The following is a 15,922-nucleotide window of genomic DNA, read 5'->3' on the forward strand; positions in this document are numbered from 1 at the left end:
GGTCATTTTTTAACACACCCCCATGATATCTGCCATCCTCTGAAGATCTTTCACCTCAGGGAAACGGAAGACTTTCCCACAAGATCTACCTCTTCCAACCTAAGCCCCAAATGACCAACATTCACAGCACTGCAGAATACGGTACAACTCTTTTTTCCAACCATCTATCCACACTGAGCAGTTTTAGAAGATACTGGTGTCACATGACGCAGTTTCTTCTTTGTGCTGGAATATTGACTAACAGCAAATGGGGAGACAACACGGAGTTCGCCGACTACCATGCTGACTGGGAATTAAAAAGAAGTGACCTGGGGAGCGTTCGTTCAGCCATATTGATAAACAAGTCCTATACAACAAGACTACACAAGAGGAGTCTAGACTGTGGTCGAGTCTTATGAAAGTCTGTCTCTTATGTGCTCTAGTAAGCTCTCTTTGGTTGTAATTTAATAAGAAGAAACGGTCTCTAAAGCAGGCAAGGAACCCTGATTCAACTTAGGACAGCAGGCCTCAGCCACCATCGCACACATGACCAGCGGACACGATCAGCCAGGCACAGCCACAGACCCCATAAGTGGCCAAAACTGGCTTTCGAGGCTTCCCAAGAGGGGCCAGAAGAAGTGACTGTGAGCCCACCTGCACCCGCGCAGCTGACTCCAGCCCCACCACATTCTCGATCCTTCTAAACTCAGAACTGGCTCAAAGTGTGAGCAGCTATAGAGCCTGGACACAGTAAATGCTTAACAGATGCTCCTACTAGCGCTGCCGCCGCCACTGTTCTCGTCACGTGAGCCCACGCTGACCCCGACGACAGGTTGGGAAAAGCTACTTTGTCTTCACTCTAACAACAAGGACACAACTGTTACTTACTGAGCTCTTACTTGCCAGGCAGCGTGCTAAGCGTTTTCTTTTACTTAAATACAACAGTGACGCCATGAGGTATGTACAAGTATCACCACCCTTTGCAGATAAGGAAGCCGAGGCTTAAGAGAGATGAAGTGACTTGCTCATGGTCGAGCACACACACTCACACCCTTACGTGCACGGCTGGGGAGCTGCAGTATGAGGGGAGTCAGCTCTGACCTCGGAGCCCCACTCCCACCTCTAGCCGCAAGGGCCAATCCACCTGCTCAGGCAACTTTCTATTCCACCGCCCGCCCCCCCGCCTCTATGCACCGAGTCCTCTCAACCTCGAAAGCGCAGTGATTCGTCACAATTATCTGGGGGTGACACTGTGCAAGATTCAAAAGAAGTCCTCGTTTGTGCAAAATCAGACGCAGGACCTACTGTCTCGGGCAGCGGCCACGAGTCCTGGCATCCTCGTCTTCTGCTGGGCGGGATGGAGGTGGGACAGCTGGCCACCACCCGTCTCGGGAGGATGACGCTCACGGGCAGTCCTATTCTAGGAAGAACCAGCGGCAGCACAACAGCCCCGTTCGCGGCTTGACAATCCATTTCCCTACCTTGAACCTTGATGCACTGGGGTTACGGAATTTGAACTCGTGTTGGTTTAATATACCATCTTTGTGTTCCGAACTTCTATTTCCTGTTAATTGTATCTGTCCCGAGAGATGACCAATACTAAAATTTACACACTTTAAAAGATAAAAAGCAAGCTTTGAAATGCAAGAAAAATAACACGTAACAGTGGTAACATTTACATTCAAATCTACTGCAAGATGGCAAAAGTTCAGCAACATTTAAGGACTATCAAGTTTCATTAAATGGTTCCATGTTTTTGTTGAAAAATATAAAAATATTTTTCTATAAACACTTCATAAGAGGCAATGTGAAAATTACCATATTTTACAGAAATAATTAAGTCCATCCTCAAATGTTCCTTTTTAGTCCTCTAACTGCAACTTGCAGGTCTAGAGGGGAAAAGTTATTTTAAACCCTGTCCTGTGACTGTTGTCTACACTTTTAAATTATGGGGAAAAGTCTTTAGGACTTAATTTTTCGACCATTTAAAATAAAAGCAAGACACAAAAATCACTTGGCGGTCAGATGTGACATGAGAGCCAACACAGTTCTTCAAACCAAGAGCTACATTAGGCGGAACTCAGAGACCAGAAATTCCTTTTTCTTCTTCCCTCGTGCCTGTTGGCAATTCCGCAAGTCCACGCCGGGCTTCCTTAAGTTTCTTGTGATATCCACGGGCCGCACACAGATCTCACAGTGCATTGTACTCCACACATTTCGATGGATCTGTAGGAAAGTGCTTCTGGCAAATGGTCATTAATCTCTTCAATCCCTAAGAAAATAAAAATAAATAGAGGTTGGTTAGGATACGGTTAAACTATTCTCAATCGCCCTCCTCTGTACTCACTCCAGTTTACCAACGTCCCCGCTAAAATGCAGCAGTCCCCTCAACACCACCCAGATGTACACTGAAAGATTTAATCGTGTGCACTCAGAGAAAGGTACAAGATGGTCATAGCTTGTTCACAAAAACAATAACATCACAAGTACCAGAAACAACCCAAATGTCCATCGTAGGAGAATATGTGAATAAGCTTTAGTATGCTCACAAATGGAACATACTACATCAGTAAAAATGAATTACCTAGAGCTACAATTTAGCCTTTCTCCACCAGGTTCCAATAGAGAATTAAGCCCTGCTGGCTAGCCTAAAGCATCCATTATATGTAATGAGACAGCTCCTCTCCGATGTACCCTAAAAGGGTGCTACATGTGTCCCATCCTTGGGAGAAATGAGAAAACAGGCACTCAAATCATCTTTGTGTTCTACAGTCCAGATGAGGAACTCTGGTTGAGAACAATGGATATACATGAACCTTAGAATGTTAAATGTAAAAAGCGAGTGGCAAGGGGCTTCCCTGGTGGCGCAGTGGTTAAGAATCTGCCTGTCAACACAGGGGACACGGGTTCGAGCCCGGGTCCAGGAAGATCCCACATGCCGCGGAGCAACTAAGCCCGTGCACCACAACTACCGAGCCTGCGCTCTAGAGCCCGCGAGCCACAACTACTGAGCCCACGTGCCACAACTACAGAAGCCCACGCACCTAGAGCCTGTGCTCTGCAACGAGAAGCCACTGCAGTGAGAAGCCCGCGCACTGCCAACAAACAGCTGCCCCGCTCGCAGCAACTAGAGAAAGCCCGCGCACAGCAACGAAGATCCAACGCAGCCAAAAAAAAAAAAAAATTAAAACCTTTTTTATTATATATAATTTTTACAGGTTACTTTCCATTTACAGTTATTACAAAATATTGGCTGTCTTCCCCGTGTTGTACAGTACATCCCTGAGCCTGTCTTACACCCAACAGTTTGTACCTCCCCCACCCCTATACAGCCTTTCTCCCCACAGCCCTCCAACTGGTAACCACTGGTTTGTTCCCTGTGTCTGTGAGTCTGCTTCTTTTTGTTATGTTCACTAGTCTGCTGCATCTTTTAGACTCCACATGTCAGTGACGTCACTGTCTCTCTCTGACTTGTTTCACTTGGGCATAACGCCCACAAAGTCCGTCCCTGCGGCTGCAAAGGGCAAAGTTTCACTCTTCATGGCTGGGCAGTACTCCACTGTGTATATGTACCACCTCTGCTATCCATTCGTCTGTTGATGGACACTTAGGCTGTTTCCATGTCTTGGCTACTGTAAATAGTTCTGCTATGAACATTAGGGTACATGTACCTTTTTTAATTAGTGTTTTTGGGTTTTTCTGGATATATACTCAGGAGTAGAATTGCGGGGTCATATGGTAGTTCTATTTTTAGTTTTTTAAGACACCTCCTAATGCTTTCCACAGTGGCTGCACCAATTCACATTCCCACCAACAGTGTACAACAGTTCCCTTTTCTCCTCATCCTTGCCAACATCTGTTATTTGTAGACTTTTTAATGATGGCCATTCTGACAGGCGCGAGGTGATATCTCATTGTGGTTTTGATTTGTATTTCCCTGATGATTAGCAACGTTGAGCATATTTTCATGTGCCTGTTGGCCATCTGCATTTCCTCTTTGGAAAAATGCCAATTCAGTTTTTCTGCCCATTTTTTAAGTGGGCTATTTGTCAAGCTGTATGAGCTGTTTATATACCTTGGGTATGAATCCTTTATTGGTCATATCATTTGCAAATATTCTCTCTCTCAAAAGGTTGTCTTTTAGTTTTGACAATGGTTTCCTTTACTCTACAAAAGCTTATAAGTTTAATTAGATCCCATTTATCTTTGTTTTGTTTCCATTACTCTAAGACGGATTCAAAAAATATTGCTTCAATTTATGTCAAAGAGTGTTTTTTGCCTGTTTTCCGCTAGGAGTTTTACAGTATTTGGTCTTACACTTACTTAGGTCTTTAATCCATTTTGAATTTAATTTTTGTATATGGTGTTAGAAAATGTTCTAATTTCATTCTTTCACATGTAGCTGTTCAGTTTTCCCAGCCCCACTTATTGAAGAGACTGTCTTTTCTGCACTGTATATTCTTGCTTCCTTTGTTGTACATTAACTGACCATAAGCCATGGGTTTATTTCTGGGTTTTCTATCCTGTTCCATTGATCTATGTGTCTGTTTTTTGTGCCAGTATCATAATGTTTTGATGAAAGTCAGGGAGCATAATTCCTCCAGCTCTGTTCTTCTTTCTCAAGATCGTTTTGGCCATTTGGGGTCTTTTGTGTTTCCACACAGATTTTAAAATTAGTTGTTCTAGTTCTGTGAAAAATGCCATTGGTATTTTGATAGGGATTGCATTGAATCTGTAGATTGTCTCGGGTAGTATAGTCATTTTAACAATATTGATTCTTCTACTATTATACCATTTTAATACAACTCAAAAACAACTTTAAAATAATACATTGCTTAGAAATACACACATAACATGGTGGAATTATATTTGAAAAAGCAAGGAAATGACAAATTGTGGATAATGGTTACTTCTGGGGTACAGGAGGAAAATACAGATTCTATGATCTTCAGAAAGTTCTAGTTCTTAAGCTGGGATTAAGGCCTTTACACATTTATCTTATTCTTTGCTTCATAACGTACATATCACATGTATTCTTTTTTATGTACCAAATATTACACGATAAAAAAATTGTACTATAATCATAAAAACTAGCACAAACATGACCTGGCCAATTCTGCAGAATGTAGTCTTAGTACTACTACACCGCCTTTGTTCTGTACCTTTGGCATCTGTTACCATGGCCTTCGGTTCCTTTTAGACAAATGCAATACACACCACAAATTCCCATGATGTCACAAATTTCAGGTGCTTTCTATCTCTTCTACAATTTGGCCAGTTCTCATCCAGTCTATAGCTTCATAGTGATATTTTTAACTGATGACAAGAACTGTCACAATTAAGATTAAATTAGTCCCTTTCAACTCATCCTTCAGTCTGTGATCTTTTAAAATCCTTAGCGGGCATTTTATTTTCAGTTATTCTTCTTAGCTTTCTCATCCACCAGCGAGCAAACATGCCTCTAAGTCATTATCCAAATTCACAAACAGGCCAGGGACAAGGGCAGAAACCTGCGATGTGCCACTATAGATCTCTCCAGAACAATTCTGCAAGTTTTACAACTAGCATTGAATCCTATTTACTCTTTTATCTACCAGCCTACAAATGTCCTTGTTTACAAGGAGAGACTTTGTCCAATGTCATATTGAAATCTAGACATCTATAGCAATATTGATAAGTTGTTAAAAACGACAACCAAGAACAGCAGCACTTAATTTTAATAATCTCCAAAGCAATTTCTGGCACAAATTATTTTAAGGGTTTCTCACCTTGCATTCACAAAAACTGAAACGACCCAGTTCCTATCACAGTAAGAAGAACAATGAAATGCCATCAGGGGCCAAAGGCTGACTATGTTCAGGTCTATATTAGATATGAAAAAATATACAGCACACTGCCTGGTACTTAACTAGTATTCCCCCCAAATTCATTTTCTTTCCTAAAAATGATACAATGAAATATCATCTGCTCTTAAAAGAAGAAAGAGTTTCATGACCCAGTGGGAAAAGCAGAGTATGTTGCTGGAATTATACAATCTAATAACAGAAAAGTGCGTCTAGAAGCCTGAGCAGGAAGGGTAAACCCCCTCAAAATACATACTAATGTTAACAGGTAGCGAAAACATCACCAAAGATCTAGAACTCCTACTCTGTAATTACCTACATATTCAAACAACACTTAAGCTAAGTGAAATCACCAAAAACAAAACAAAACAATGAGGTAAGAAGCCTGCCAAATCTCTTTGGTCCCACAGTAAGCAGATAACACAAATATAAATCACGTCTATGAAGTGAGCTATAATCTAAGAGACTCAACGTCAGAGGAACATGGTTTTCAAACATTTTACGGCAGGTCCTTTGCGGGCTCAAAGACTGTCCGTATTGGGCTATTTAAGGAGTGGCGGTGTGCAGGGAGGTCATCTTTCAGCCGGTCTAATTTAATTTTTGTATATGGTGTTAGAAAATGTTCTAATTTCATTCTTTCACATGTAGCTGTTCAGTTTTCCCAGCCCCACTTATTGAAGAGACTGTCTTTTCTGCACTGTATATTCTTGCTTCCTTTGTTGTACATTAACTGACCATAAGCCATGGGTTTATTTCTGGGTTTTCTATCCTGTTCCATTGATCTATGTGTCTGTTTTTTGTGCCAGTATCATAATGTTTTGATGAAAGTCAGGGAGCATAATTCCTCCAGCTCTGTTCTTCTTTCTCAAGATCGTTTTGGCCATTTGGGGTCTTTTGTGTTTCCACACAGATTTTAAAATTAGTTGTTCTAGTTCTGTGAAAAATGCCATTGGTATTTTGATAGGGATTGCATTGAATCTGTAGATTGTCTCGGGTAGTATAGTCATTTTAACAATATTGATTCTTCTACTATTATACCATTTTAATACAACTCAAAAACAACTTTAAAATAATACATTGCTTAGAAATACACACATAACATGGTGGAATTATATTTGAAAAAGCAAGGAAATGACAAATTGTGGATAATGGTTACTTCTGGGGTACAGGAGGAAAATACAGATTCTATGATCTTCAGAAAGTTCTAGTTCTTAAGCTGGGATTAAGGCCTTTACACATTTATCTTATTCTTTGCTTCATAACGTACATATCACATGTATTCTTTTTTATGTACCAAATATTACACGATAAAAAAATTGTACTATAATCATAAAAACTAGCACAAACATGACCTGGCCAATTCTGCAGAATGTAGTCTTAGTACTACTACACCGCCTTTGTTCTGTACCTTTGGCATCTGTTACCATGGCCTTCGGTTCCTTTTAGACAAATGCAATACACACCACAAATTCCCATGATGTCACAAATTTCAGGTGCTTTCTATCTCTTCTACAATTTGGCCAGTTCTCATCCAGTCTATAGCTTCATAGTGATATTTTTAACTGATGACAAGAACTGTCACAATTAAGATTAAATTAGTCCCTTTCAACTCATCCTTCAGTCTGTGATCTTTTAAAATCCTTAGCGGGCATTTTATTTTCAGTTATTCTTCTTAGCTTTCTCATCCACCAGCGAGCAAACATGCCTCTAAGTCATTATCCAAATTCACAAACAGGCCAGGGACAAGGGCAGAAACCTGCGATGTGCCACTATAGATCTCTCCAGAACAATTCTGCAAGTTTTACAACTAGCATTGAATCCTATTTACTCTTTTATCTACCAGCCTACAAATGTCCTTGTTTACAAGGAGAGACTTTGTCCAATGTCATATTGAAATCTAGACATCTATAGCAATATTGATAAGTTGTTAAAAACGACAACCAAGAACAGCAGCACTTAATTTTAATAATCTCCAAAGCAATTTCTGGCACAAATTATTTTAAGGGTTTCTCACCTTGCATTCACAAAAACTGAAACGACCCAGTTCCTATCACAGTAAGAAGAACAATGAAATGCCATCAGGGGCCAAAGGCTGACTATGTTCAGGTCTATATTAGATATGAAAAAATATACAGCACACTGCCTGGTACTTAACTAGTATTCCCCCCAAATTCATTTTCTTTCCTAAAAATGATACAATGAAATATCATCTGCTCTTAAAAGAAGAAAGAGTTTCATGACCCAGTGGGAAAAGCAGAGTATGTTGCTGGAATTATACAATCTAATAACAGAAAAGTGCGTCTAGAAGCCTGAGCAGGAAGGGTAAACCCCCTCAAAATACATACTAATGTTAACAGGTAGCGAAAACATCACCAAAGATCTAGAACTCCTACTCTGTAATTACCTACATATTCAAACAACACTTAAGCTAAGTGAAATCACCAAAAACAAAACAAAACAATGAGGTAAGAAGCCTGCCAAATCTCTTTGGTCCCACAGTAAGCAGATAACACAAATATAAATCACGTCTATGAAGTGAGCTATAATCTAAGAGACTCAACGTCAGAGGAACATGGTTTTCAAACATTTTACGGCAGGTCCTTTGCGGGCTCAAAGACTGTCCGTATTGGGCTATTTAAGGAGTGGCGGTGTGCAGGGAGGTCATCTTTCAGCCGGTCTCCAGGAAGGAAGACCTTTGCCAGCAAGTGCGAAGCAAGCCCAGGGCGTCTGCTCTGCGCCTGATCGGGGGTTCGCTTTAGGACAAAGACCCTTCCCTCGCACAGGCCGCCTTCTCCTGCCGTGAATCCTAATCATGTGGCTGCAGAATTGCATCTGTAGCCATGGAGATGTCTGTGACATGATTAAAAGGATCCTAAATCTCCTGAAGGAACAGGTGAGAAGAGAGGTAAAGCTAGGAAAGGGAACAAACAGCCCAACGAAAGACTAAGCAGCTTGAATCTGCAGCGAAACACAGCAAGAATTATTACGAGCCAATGAAAGGCAAACAGATGCTAAGACAGCTGGGGGTCATTTTCCTTACACTGTAGGAATCAGAATTTTAGGTGTTTGTGCCTTATTGAAGATATCTGTGATGCTTATTTACACTCAATGAACAGATTCTATGCTTAAAAAATAAATACTAAGAGTAGCCTGTGTGAAATCTTAGCTGTCAAACAGTTGTGAAACTCAACAGTCTCCATCACAAACAGTTACCATGGAACGTTACAGTAAATTTTTGCCATAAGGACTGACAGCACCCAGCACAGAGTTTTAAAGGGGCATAATCTGATGATAACATGTATTTTCCAAATGGAAACAAATCTTTTCAGTTAGGTCCCTCAGGATTTTAGTTTCAAATTGCTTGGGGATGCTTAAACCAGTAAGACAAGGAGCTGCTTAGCTTAACTTATTGCAAGTAGCTTTTTAAAAACAAGTAGTATTTTTAAATATAATTTTCACTTTTATAAAAGCAATACATTTAGTGAATAAATCTTTTTTCAGTGCCTACTATGTGCCAAGCACTGCTCTAGGCTCTGGGAACAGAGCAGGAGGAAAACAAGAGAAAAAACCCTCACCCTCATTGAGAATATATTCTAATAAAAGGAAGACAGACGAGAAACAAAATATGTAAAACGGACAAGAAACAAAATGAATATGTAAATATCTAACGTGTTGGATGGTGGCAAGTGCTATGGAGAAGGTCAGGCAGGCAAGAGGCGTGTGTGGATGTGGGAAGTGACCGGAAGGGCTCTGGCTCTCCCTGAACTAGGGAGCCACTGTAGGGCTCTGAGCAAGAGAGCATCACAGTCTGGTTTGTATTTTAACTGGATCCCTCTGGGTGCCGTACAGAGACTGAACAGAAGAGGGGCATGGAAAGAAGCGCAGAGAGGAGACACTGCAGTCATCCAGAGAAGACAGGCAGGTGCCAGGCCCAGACGGTGGCAGTGCGGGTGGTAAGAAGGGATCACCCCAGATGTAATCTGAACATGGGACAATCATGGTTTGCTGACAGGACATGGGCTGAGACAGACAGAGAAAAGCCAAGGGTAATCCCATGTTTTGTGTGCATGTTATTGTATATATTTTTAAAATCACAGTTCCTCTATCAAATAATAGCAGTCCCCTGCCTCACGCTTTCCAATCCCTAATTCCATCACCCCAAAGGCAACCACTCCAAATCTCTTAAGCCTTTCTTCTGGTATTTACTGCCATATTTGTAGGTACGACACGCTGACAGTGCTTGATTTTTCTCCAGTTTTTATTTTTCTGCCTCCTATGAAAGGTGAAGGTATCATCTCTTACACTACGTGCACCGGCCCCACCTATGCACACACACGCCTTTCTCTCCCTCTCCTCCCCCAAGTCACAGTTCTCAGTGAGCACGATGTTCAGGATATAATATACCTCACAATGTCTACACAAATACTGTCCGAAACAGAGCCACTATCCTTTTTCTTAGGTATTCTTCCCCATCTTTTTGCTTTTCTGTGTAGATATCAATTCCTTCTGCAACAGGGAGACTACTCTCAATATGACCGAGCACATCAGGTAGTGCATCTGTTCCATTTTTCCCCGGAGCCCTCTGTCTTATCTGTTCCCATCTAGATCAGCTGAATTCCACACCTCCTTGTACTGCTACAACCCTAGAGCATCCCTCCACCTTCAACCTGGGAATTGCTTTTGCCCTGCTCCTGTGCTGGATCTTGTGTGCTGGATCTTTGTTTGCGTCCCTCATTTTGGTGGAGCACATCCTCAAGTATCAGCAATGTAACATAGTGGAGTCAAGACTATCCAAGTTCAAATCCCAATTCCACCACTTACTAGCTGTGTGACCTTGGGAAATTACTTTTCCATGCCTAAGTTTCCCCACTTGTAAAACAAAGAAATCATAGTATCATCCTCTTACTGCATATGTGAGAGAGAGAAGAGAGAGAGAGAATATATATGTGCTAAACTGCTGCAGTGAGCACACAGTAAACACCATATAAGTGTTAGCTACAATGATAATGATTCCAGAGAATGGGTATGTGACACGAGATGGGTCACATTTTTGAGACTTTTCCTGTCTGAAAATATCTTTAACCTAACCTATACTCACACTTGACTGTTCATGTGGGAACAGAATTCTGAGTTGGAGACTTTTTCCCTTACTAATACAAAGGCATTGCTCCACTGTCTTCCAGCTTCCAGAACCGTTAATGAGAAGTATGAGGGCATTTTAATTCCTGAGTCTTCATAAGTGACCTGTTTCTCTTCTCCAGAAGCACTGAAAATCTCTTTATCCTTGGCCTCCAATATTTGATTATATTGAGCCTTGATGTGAGATCCTTCTTATTCATTTGCTATGAATTCAGTGAGCTCTTTTTTCATTCTAGAAATGCATGTCCTTCAGCTCTGGGAATTCTTCCCGCATTAATTCTTTATTTCCTGCCCTCCTATTTCTCTGTTCTCTTTTTCCTGGAATTTGAATAGTTGCAGACCTTATAGACTGACTCTTTTGTTCCTCGTATCTTTCATAGTTCTGAGATTTCCTCAACTTTATCTTATAACCCTTTTATCTAATTTTTAAATTTCTGCTATAATGTTTAACCTCTGAAAGCTTGTTTTAATTCTCTTTTTGTAGCTATTGTTATTTCATAGTTACAATCTTATCTAAGGATATTAATTTTTTAATCAAAGAGGTTTTTTCTGTTCCCTATGCTATAATTCAGTTTCTCTCAACTCCTTTTTTTCCATGTGTTTTGGTCTCTGTCTTTCATGTTGGAAACTTTCCCTGAATGTCTGATGATCCTAGGTGAACATGCATATTTATGAGTAAGGCAATAAGGAGCTAAAGGAAATGCACCGAATGGGCAGGGCTCATCAATGGAACTTCATTTTAGGACAACATAGCAGCAAGTTAGCTTTTTCATTAGCAGAATACTAATTGTTAGTAACTGTACATCTTTTCTCTTGGGTCAGTTCACAGAGAAGAACCCTCCTGTTTCCTGAGGTGGGATAACAGCCTGGCTGCCAGCATCAGAGGGACCAGTGGAGAAAAGGAACCAGAGGTCTCACCTGTCAACACACAGACCCTCACTTGAGTTGCCTGTTTTGAGTAGGGCATCTCACCCTGCCTGAGGCTACAAATCCCTCAGAAAGTTAACCTGTTTTCTGCTATAAGGGAGAAAGGCAGGAGGGCCCACTTGCACAGGGTAGAAGGAACCTCTGGACTACTTATCATAATTCTCAACCACTCCTTCATTTTCAGTCCCAGCCCATGGTCCAGTCTTTTTTTTTTTTAAAGATTTTTTTTGATGTGGACCATTTTCTAAAGTCTTTATTGAATATGTTACAATATGGCTTCTGTTTTATGCTTTGGTTTTTTTGGCCACGAGGCATGTGGAATCTTAACTCCCCAACCAGGGATCAAATCTGCACCCCCTGCATTGGAAGGTGGAGTCTTACTGGACTGCCAGGGAAGCCCCTGGTCCGGTCTTTTAGAAGTACCTAAAAGTCCCGTGTCTTGAGCCTTTCCAGATTCTACAGAGTCCTCATTAATGGCTCCTCAATGACTTTCTCCCCATACAATATTTAACTAAAACTGATTTTTTTAAAAATCAATACCGTTGCTAGGAAAACATTCTGCATTTAAAAGTCTAACTGATGAACTGTACACTTAAAAATGGTTAAGATGGTAGAGCTGAATGAAGATTTTCTTTAAATGGTTAAGATGGTAAAATTTATGTCATATATACTTCACCACAATTTTTAAATAAACTAATTGCAAGCATTACAGCATATTCTAGATAAGGCATAAAAATACCAATTACATACACAGTTTGGTGTATCACAGTATGTGATATAGGATACAAATCCTGGATAGAGTTGTTTATATCCAGATAAATCAATGAACCATTAAAACAATCAACCTGCATCAACTCAAAAAAACAGCAATTTTTTATCATTGCAGAAAACAAATGTTTTTTACAACCAAACCAAATTACAATCATACCCTTTTAGCTAGATTTGCCTTTTATTTTATAAACTATCATTAGTTAATAGGACTTGAGGAAGACTTCTTTTGTTTTTAAGTAATCTCCTTACTGAAGTATAAGGAAGACATTTTATCAATTATTTCTGTTCCTGTCACTAGTGTACCCTGCAAGAACGAAGTCTTGAAAACGAAAGCTCAGCTGCGTTTAGTGGTGCGGCCTAGGAACATGAAGAACAGGGATGAGTTGAGAACATTTTCCATGCAGCTATTTAAACTCTGTCAACAAACTGCCAAGGTTCTAATAAAGGAATGAATTACCATGAGATATTTAAGTTACTAATTAATCCTAACTTCAGACTAAAGGAATACAAATTTGACTCGAAATGTGATTTCAAAAAATGTGTACTTAATGATGAAAAGTTAATCTCTACAATATCAACTAACATTCATAGCCATGCAGAAAAAGGCCAAGCCTTCAAGAAGTGTCCACAGGAATTCTTTTCTTACAAGTATATGATTAAAATTGAGTTGATCTGAATTACTCATTCTAGACTTTTTAATACCTGATCTGGATCTAGCTACTTGGGATGATGGCAGATGAAGGCAATCTCATGCTGCTTCTAATGAAGAGCCCCAATGCAAGTATTAAATGTATTAAAATATTCAGGATCTGTAGGACTTAGTGGAAAATGAAAGAAAACTAATAGCCTGGGACTAAATCTTCTTCTGGAGTGTATGGTAAGAAAGCGAGAGCTGCTCTCAATTTTTACTCGTCTGAATGTTTGATATATAAAAGAACATTATGTCCAGTTCAAAGGTTCATCACCTCACAGAAAGGAACAAATTACAAGTGATAATTCCATTTTGAAAACAGCACTCACGTACTTAATGAAGTTAGGTAAAAATGTATGCCAAATGACCAATTTGAGCCAAGATTTTATTTATTTGACGACACGGCCTTCACACTGCAGGGTGATCTGACTTTTTTTTTTTAAGCATGTGGTTGAGAAATAGAAGAGTTAACACCCCAAGTTAAATGTCTATTTAGCTGCCAGCTAAAAAGAAACGTGGCACAGTTTAGACCAGCATTCCCCACCATGTGCTTCTACCCAACAATGGTGTTCTGTAATATTAAAAGGTAATGTATGTGAAAGAGAAATGATAGCACTATTTTTCTCTAAAAATTTGTTTTAATATGCCAGGAAGTTATTAAATGGGTAAACAGTTTGTTACCAAAACAACTTGCCTTTAAGAAATGGTTTATCAGAGCCAAGAATGCCAGGAGGTAGCATAAGGCCGCCTGACCCACAAATGTGTGACATATAATCTGATGCACAGGGAGTGTTTACCAGCTAACCACGACATGTGCATACAACACATGGATCAAGCTGTGATCACTCACTGCAGTAATGTTTCTGTTATACCATTTTCAGCAATTCACAAACGTATTATGAATTTACAAATGTTCCATGAACAACTAAATTTGACAAATTCTAGTACAGGTGAAATATGCCAAAATCTGAAATGCGGATATAAATATCTGACATAAAATGCTGGAATGATGTTTTTACCCGGGAATTTACAAACTTAAGGTTATTGAACACAACTTGCCAGAGAAGATTATGGGACATTTTGCCTTTTGGAAGAGTGAAAGCTTGAGAAAAATTCTTTGGAATGAATATTACTCCTTAATCTTCTAATCCCCAAAGCAACCTGTGTTGAACACAGCACACAGACAGACTAATCTATATGAATCAGGGAGGGTATCCACAGGAAACAAAGGGCATACTCAAACTGGGTAATGTGACGGTCACAGTCCCGAGGACTTTACAAAGGCATGGGCAAGACCGGGACCCGTGAGCTGGCAACACTGCAAAGCTGGGGCTAGCCTGTTTTCTAAGGGGGCAAGGGAGAAGAGTGGTTACCAGAAACCCAGAGAGGGTAACTAACTGTACGGAGACGGCTGTGCCCTTGGGTGGAAGGGTGTAGTGACTCTACAGGGAGGAAGCCAGGGAAATAAATACCCCAAACTCGTTCTTCTCCCACCTACAAAATGCCTTCCAGTCCCTCTCATCGCCTGCCCCGTTCAGAAGTCAGAGGGCAAGGGAGCCTGTCCATGTTGTTCATAAAAGCCAGGTTTCCAGGGCACAGAACAAGGTGAGGAAGGATGGAGTGGATCTGGAGGGCAAATCACCATGTGATGTCAATTTCAGCTTTTCTTCCTGCTCTCCTTTACCAACAAGTAAAGAACACCCAAGATATGAACCTTGTCTAGAAATGACTGAATTATAAAGACTCTAAATAATCAAGAACTTCCTTTAATCTGTGTAGAAGAAGCTTTACCCAAATCTGGGCCAAAGGCTACATCTGCATTTGGTAGACTGACCAAAGTCCTTGAAGTTCCTACCAACAACTTCCATCTCACCCTAGATTTGAGGTTAGCCAATAAACTATACAACTTCTCTTTGATCTACATGGTGAGCAAACCCTCCCTGTAGTGTGTTTAATTTTTGTGAGAAAGAGAACACTTCAAACAACTTTCACAGTTTATATTCTACAGAGGTTTGCATAAAACCCAAAGATGAAATCATGTTACAGTAAAGAGCACCCTGAACTGTTTTTACCACATTTCAGAAAACAGTTACTTCTCACCAATATTTCTACATAAAAAAAATAATTACATATTGCAAGATTTCATTTAAATGATGTCCAAGAACTGGCAAAATTAACCAATAATGACACATACGAAAACCGTGGTTATTTCTGATGGGAGGAGGAATTAGGCTGGGAAAAGGAATGAGGGAAACTTCAGGGGGGGTGCTGCTTGAAACCTCCTATGATCCAGACCTCATTTTATGTCTTGATAAATATCACATATATATGAAGAATCACTGAGCTGTACAATTAAGATTAGTACACTTCAGAGGCTCCACTGTTTAATAAGGTTTATTATATCTCAATTTAAAAAGAAAAATTTTATTCAACATAGTTTTGGAAGTTTTAGCCACAGCAATCAGAGAGGAAAAAGAAATAAAAGGAATCCAAACCAGAAAAGAAGTAAAACTGTCACTGTTTGCAGATGACATGATACTATACATAGAGAATCCTAAAGATGCTACCAGAA

General features: G+C 40.1%; 1 protein-coding gene across 2 annotated transcripts in view; it reads right to left on the bottom strand.

Annotated features, from left to right (window-relative positions):
* Positions 1-1,820: 1,820 nt before the first annotated feature.
* The window catches only part of PRPF18 (pre-mRNA processing factor 18), a 50,974-nt gene continuing 36,872 nt past the window's right edge, over positions 1,821-15,922 (bottom strand). For both annotated transcript variants that reach the window (XM_007126028.2, XM_028495482.2), the window contains one exon: positions 1,821-2,251. In XM_007126028.2, coding sequence (XP_007126090.2) covers positions 2,171-2,251 — 81 coding nt within the window. In that variant the 3' untranslated portion in view covers positions 1,821-2,170. The remainder of the gene's footprint in view (positions 2,252-15,922) is intronic.

This window comes from Physeter macrocephalus, chromosome 11, assembly GCF_002837175.3.
Source record: "Physeter macrocephalus isolate SW-GA chromosome 11, ASM283717v5, whole genome shotgun sequence".
Taxonomy (NCBI): Eukaryota; Metazoa; Chordata; class Mammalia; order Artiodactyla; family Physeteridae; genus Physeter; species Physeter macrocephalus.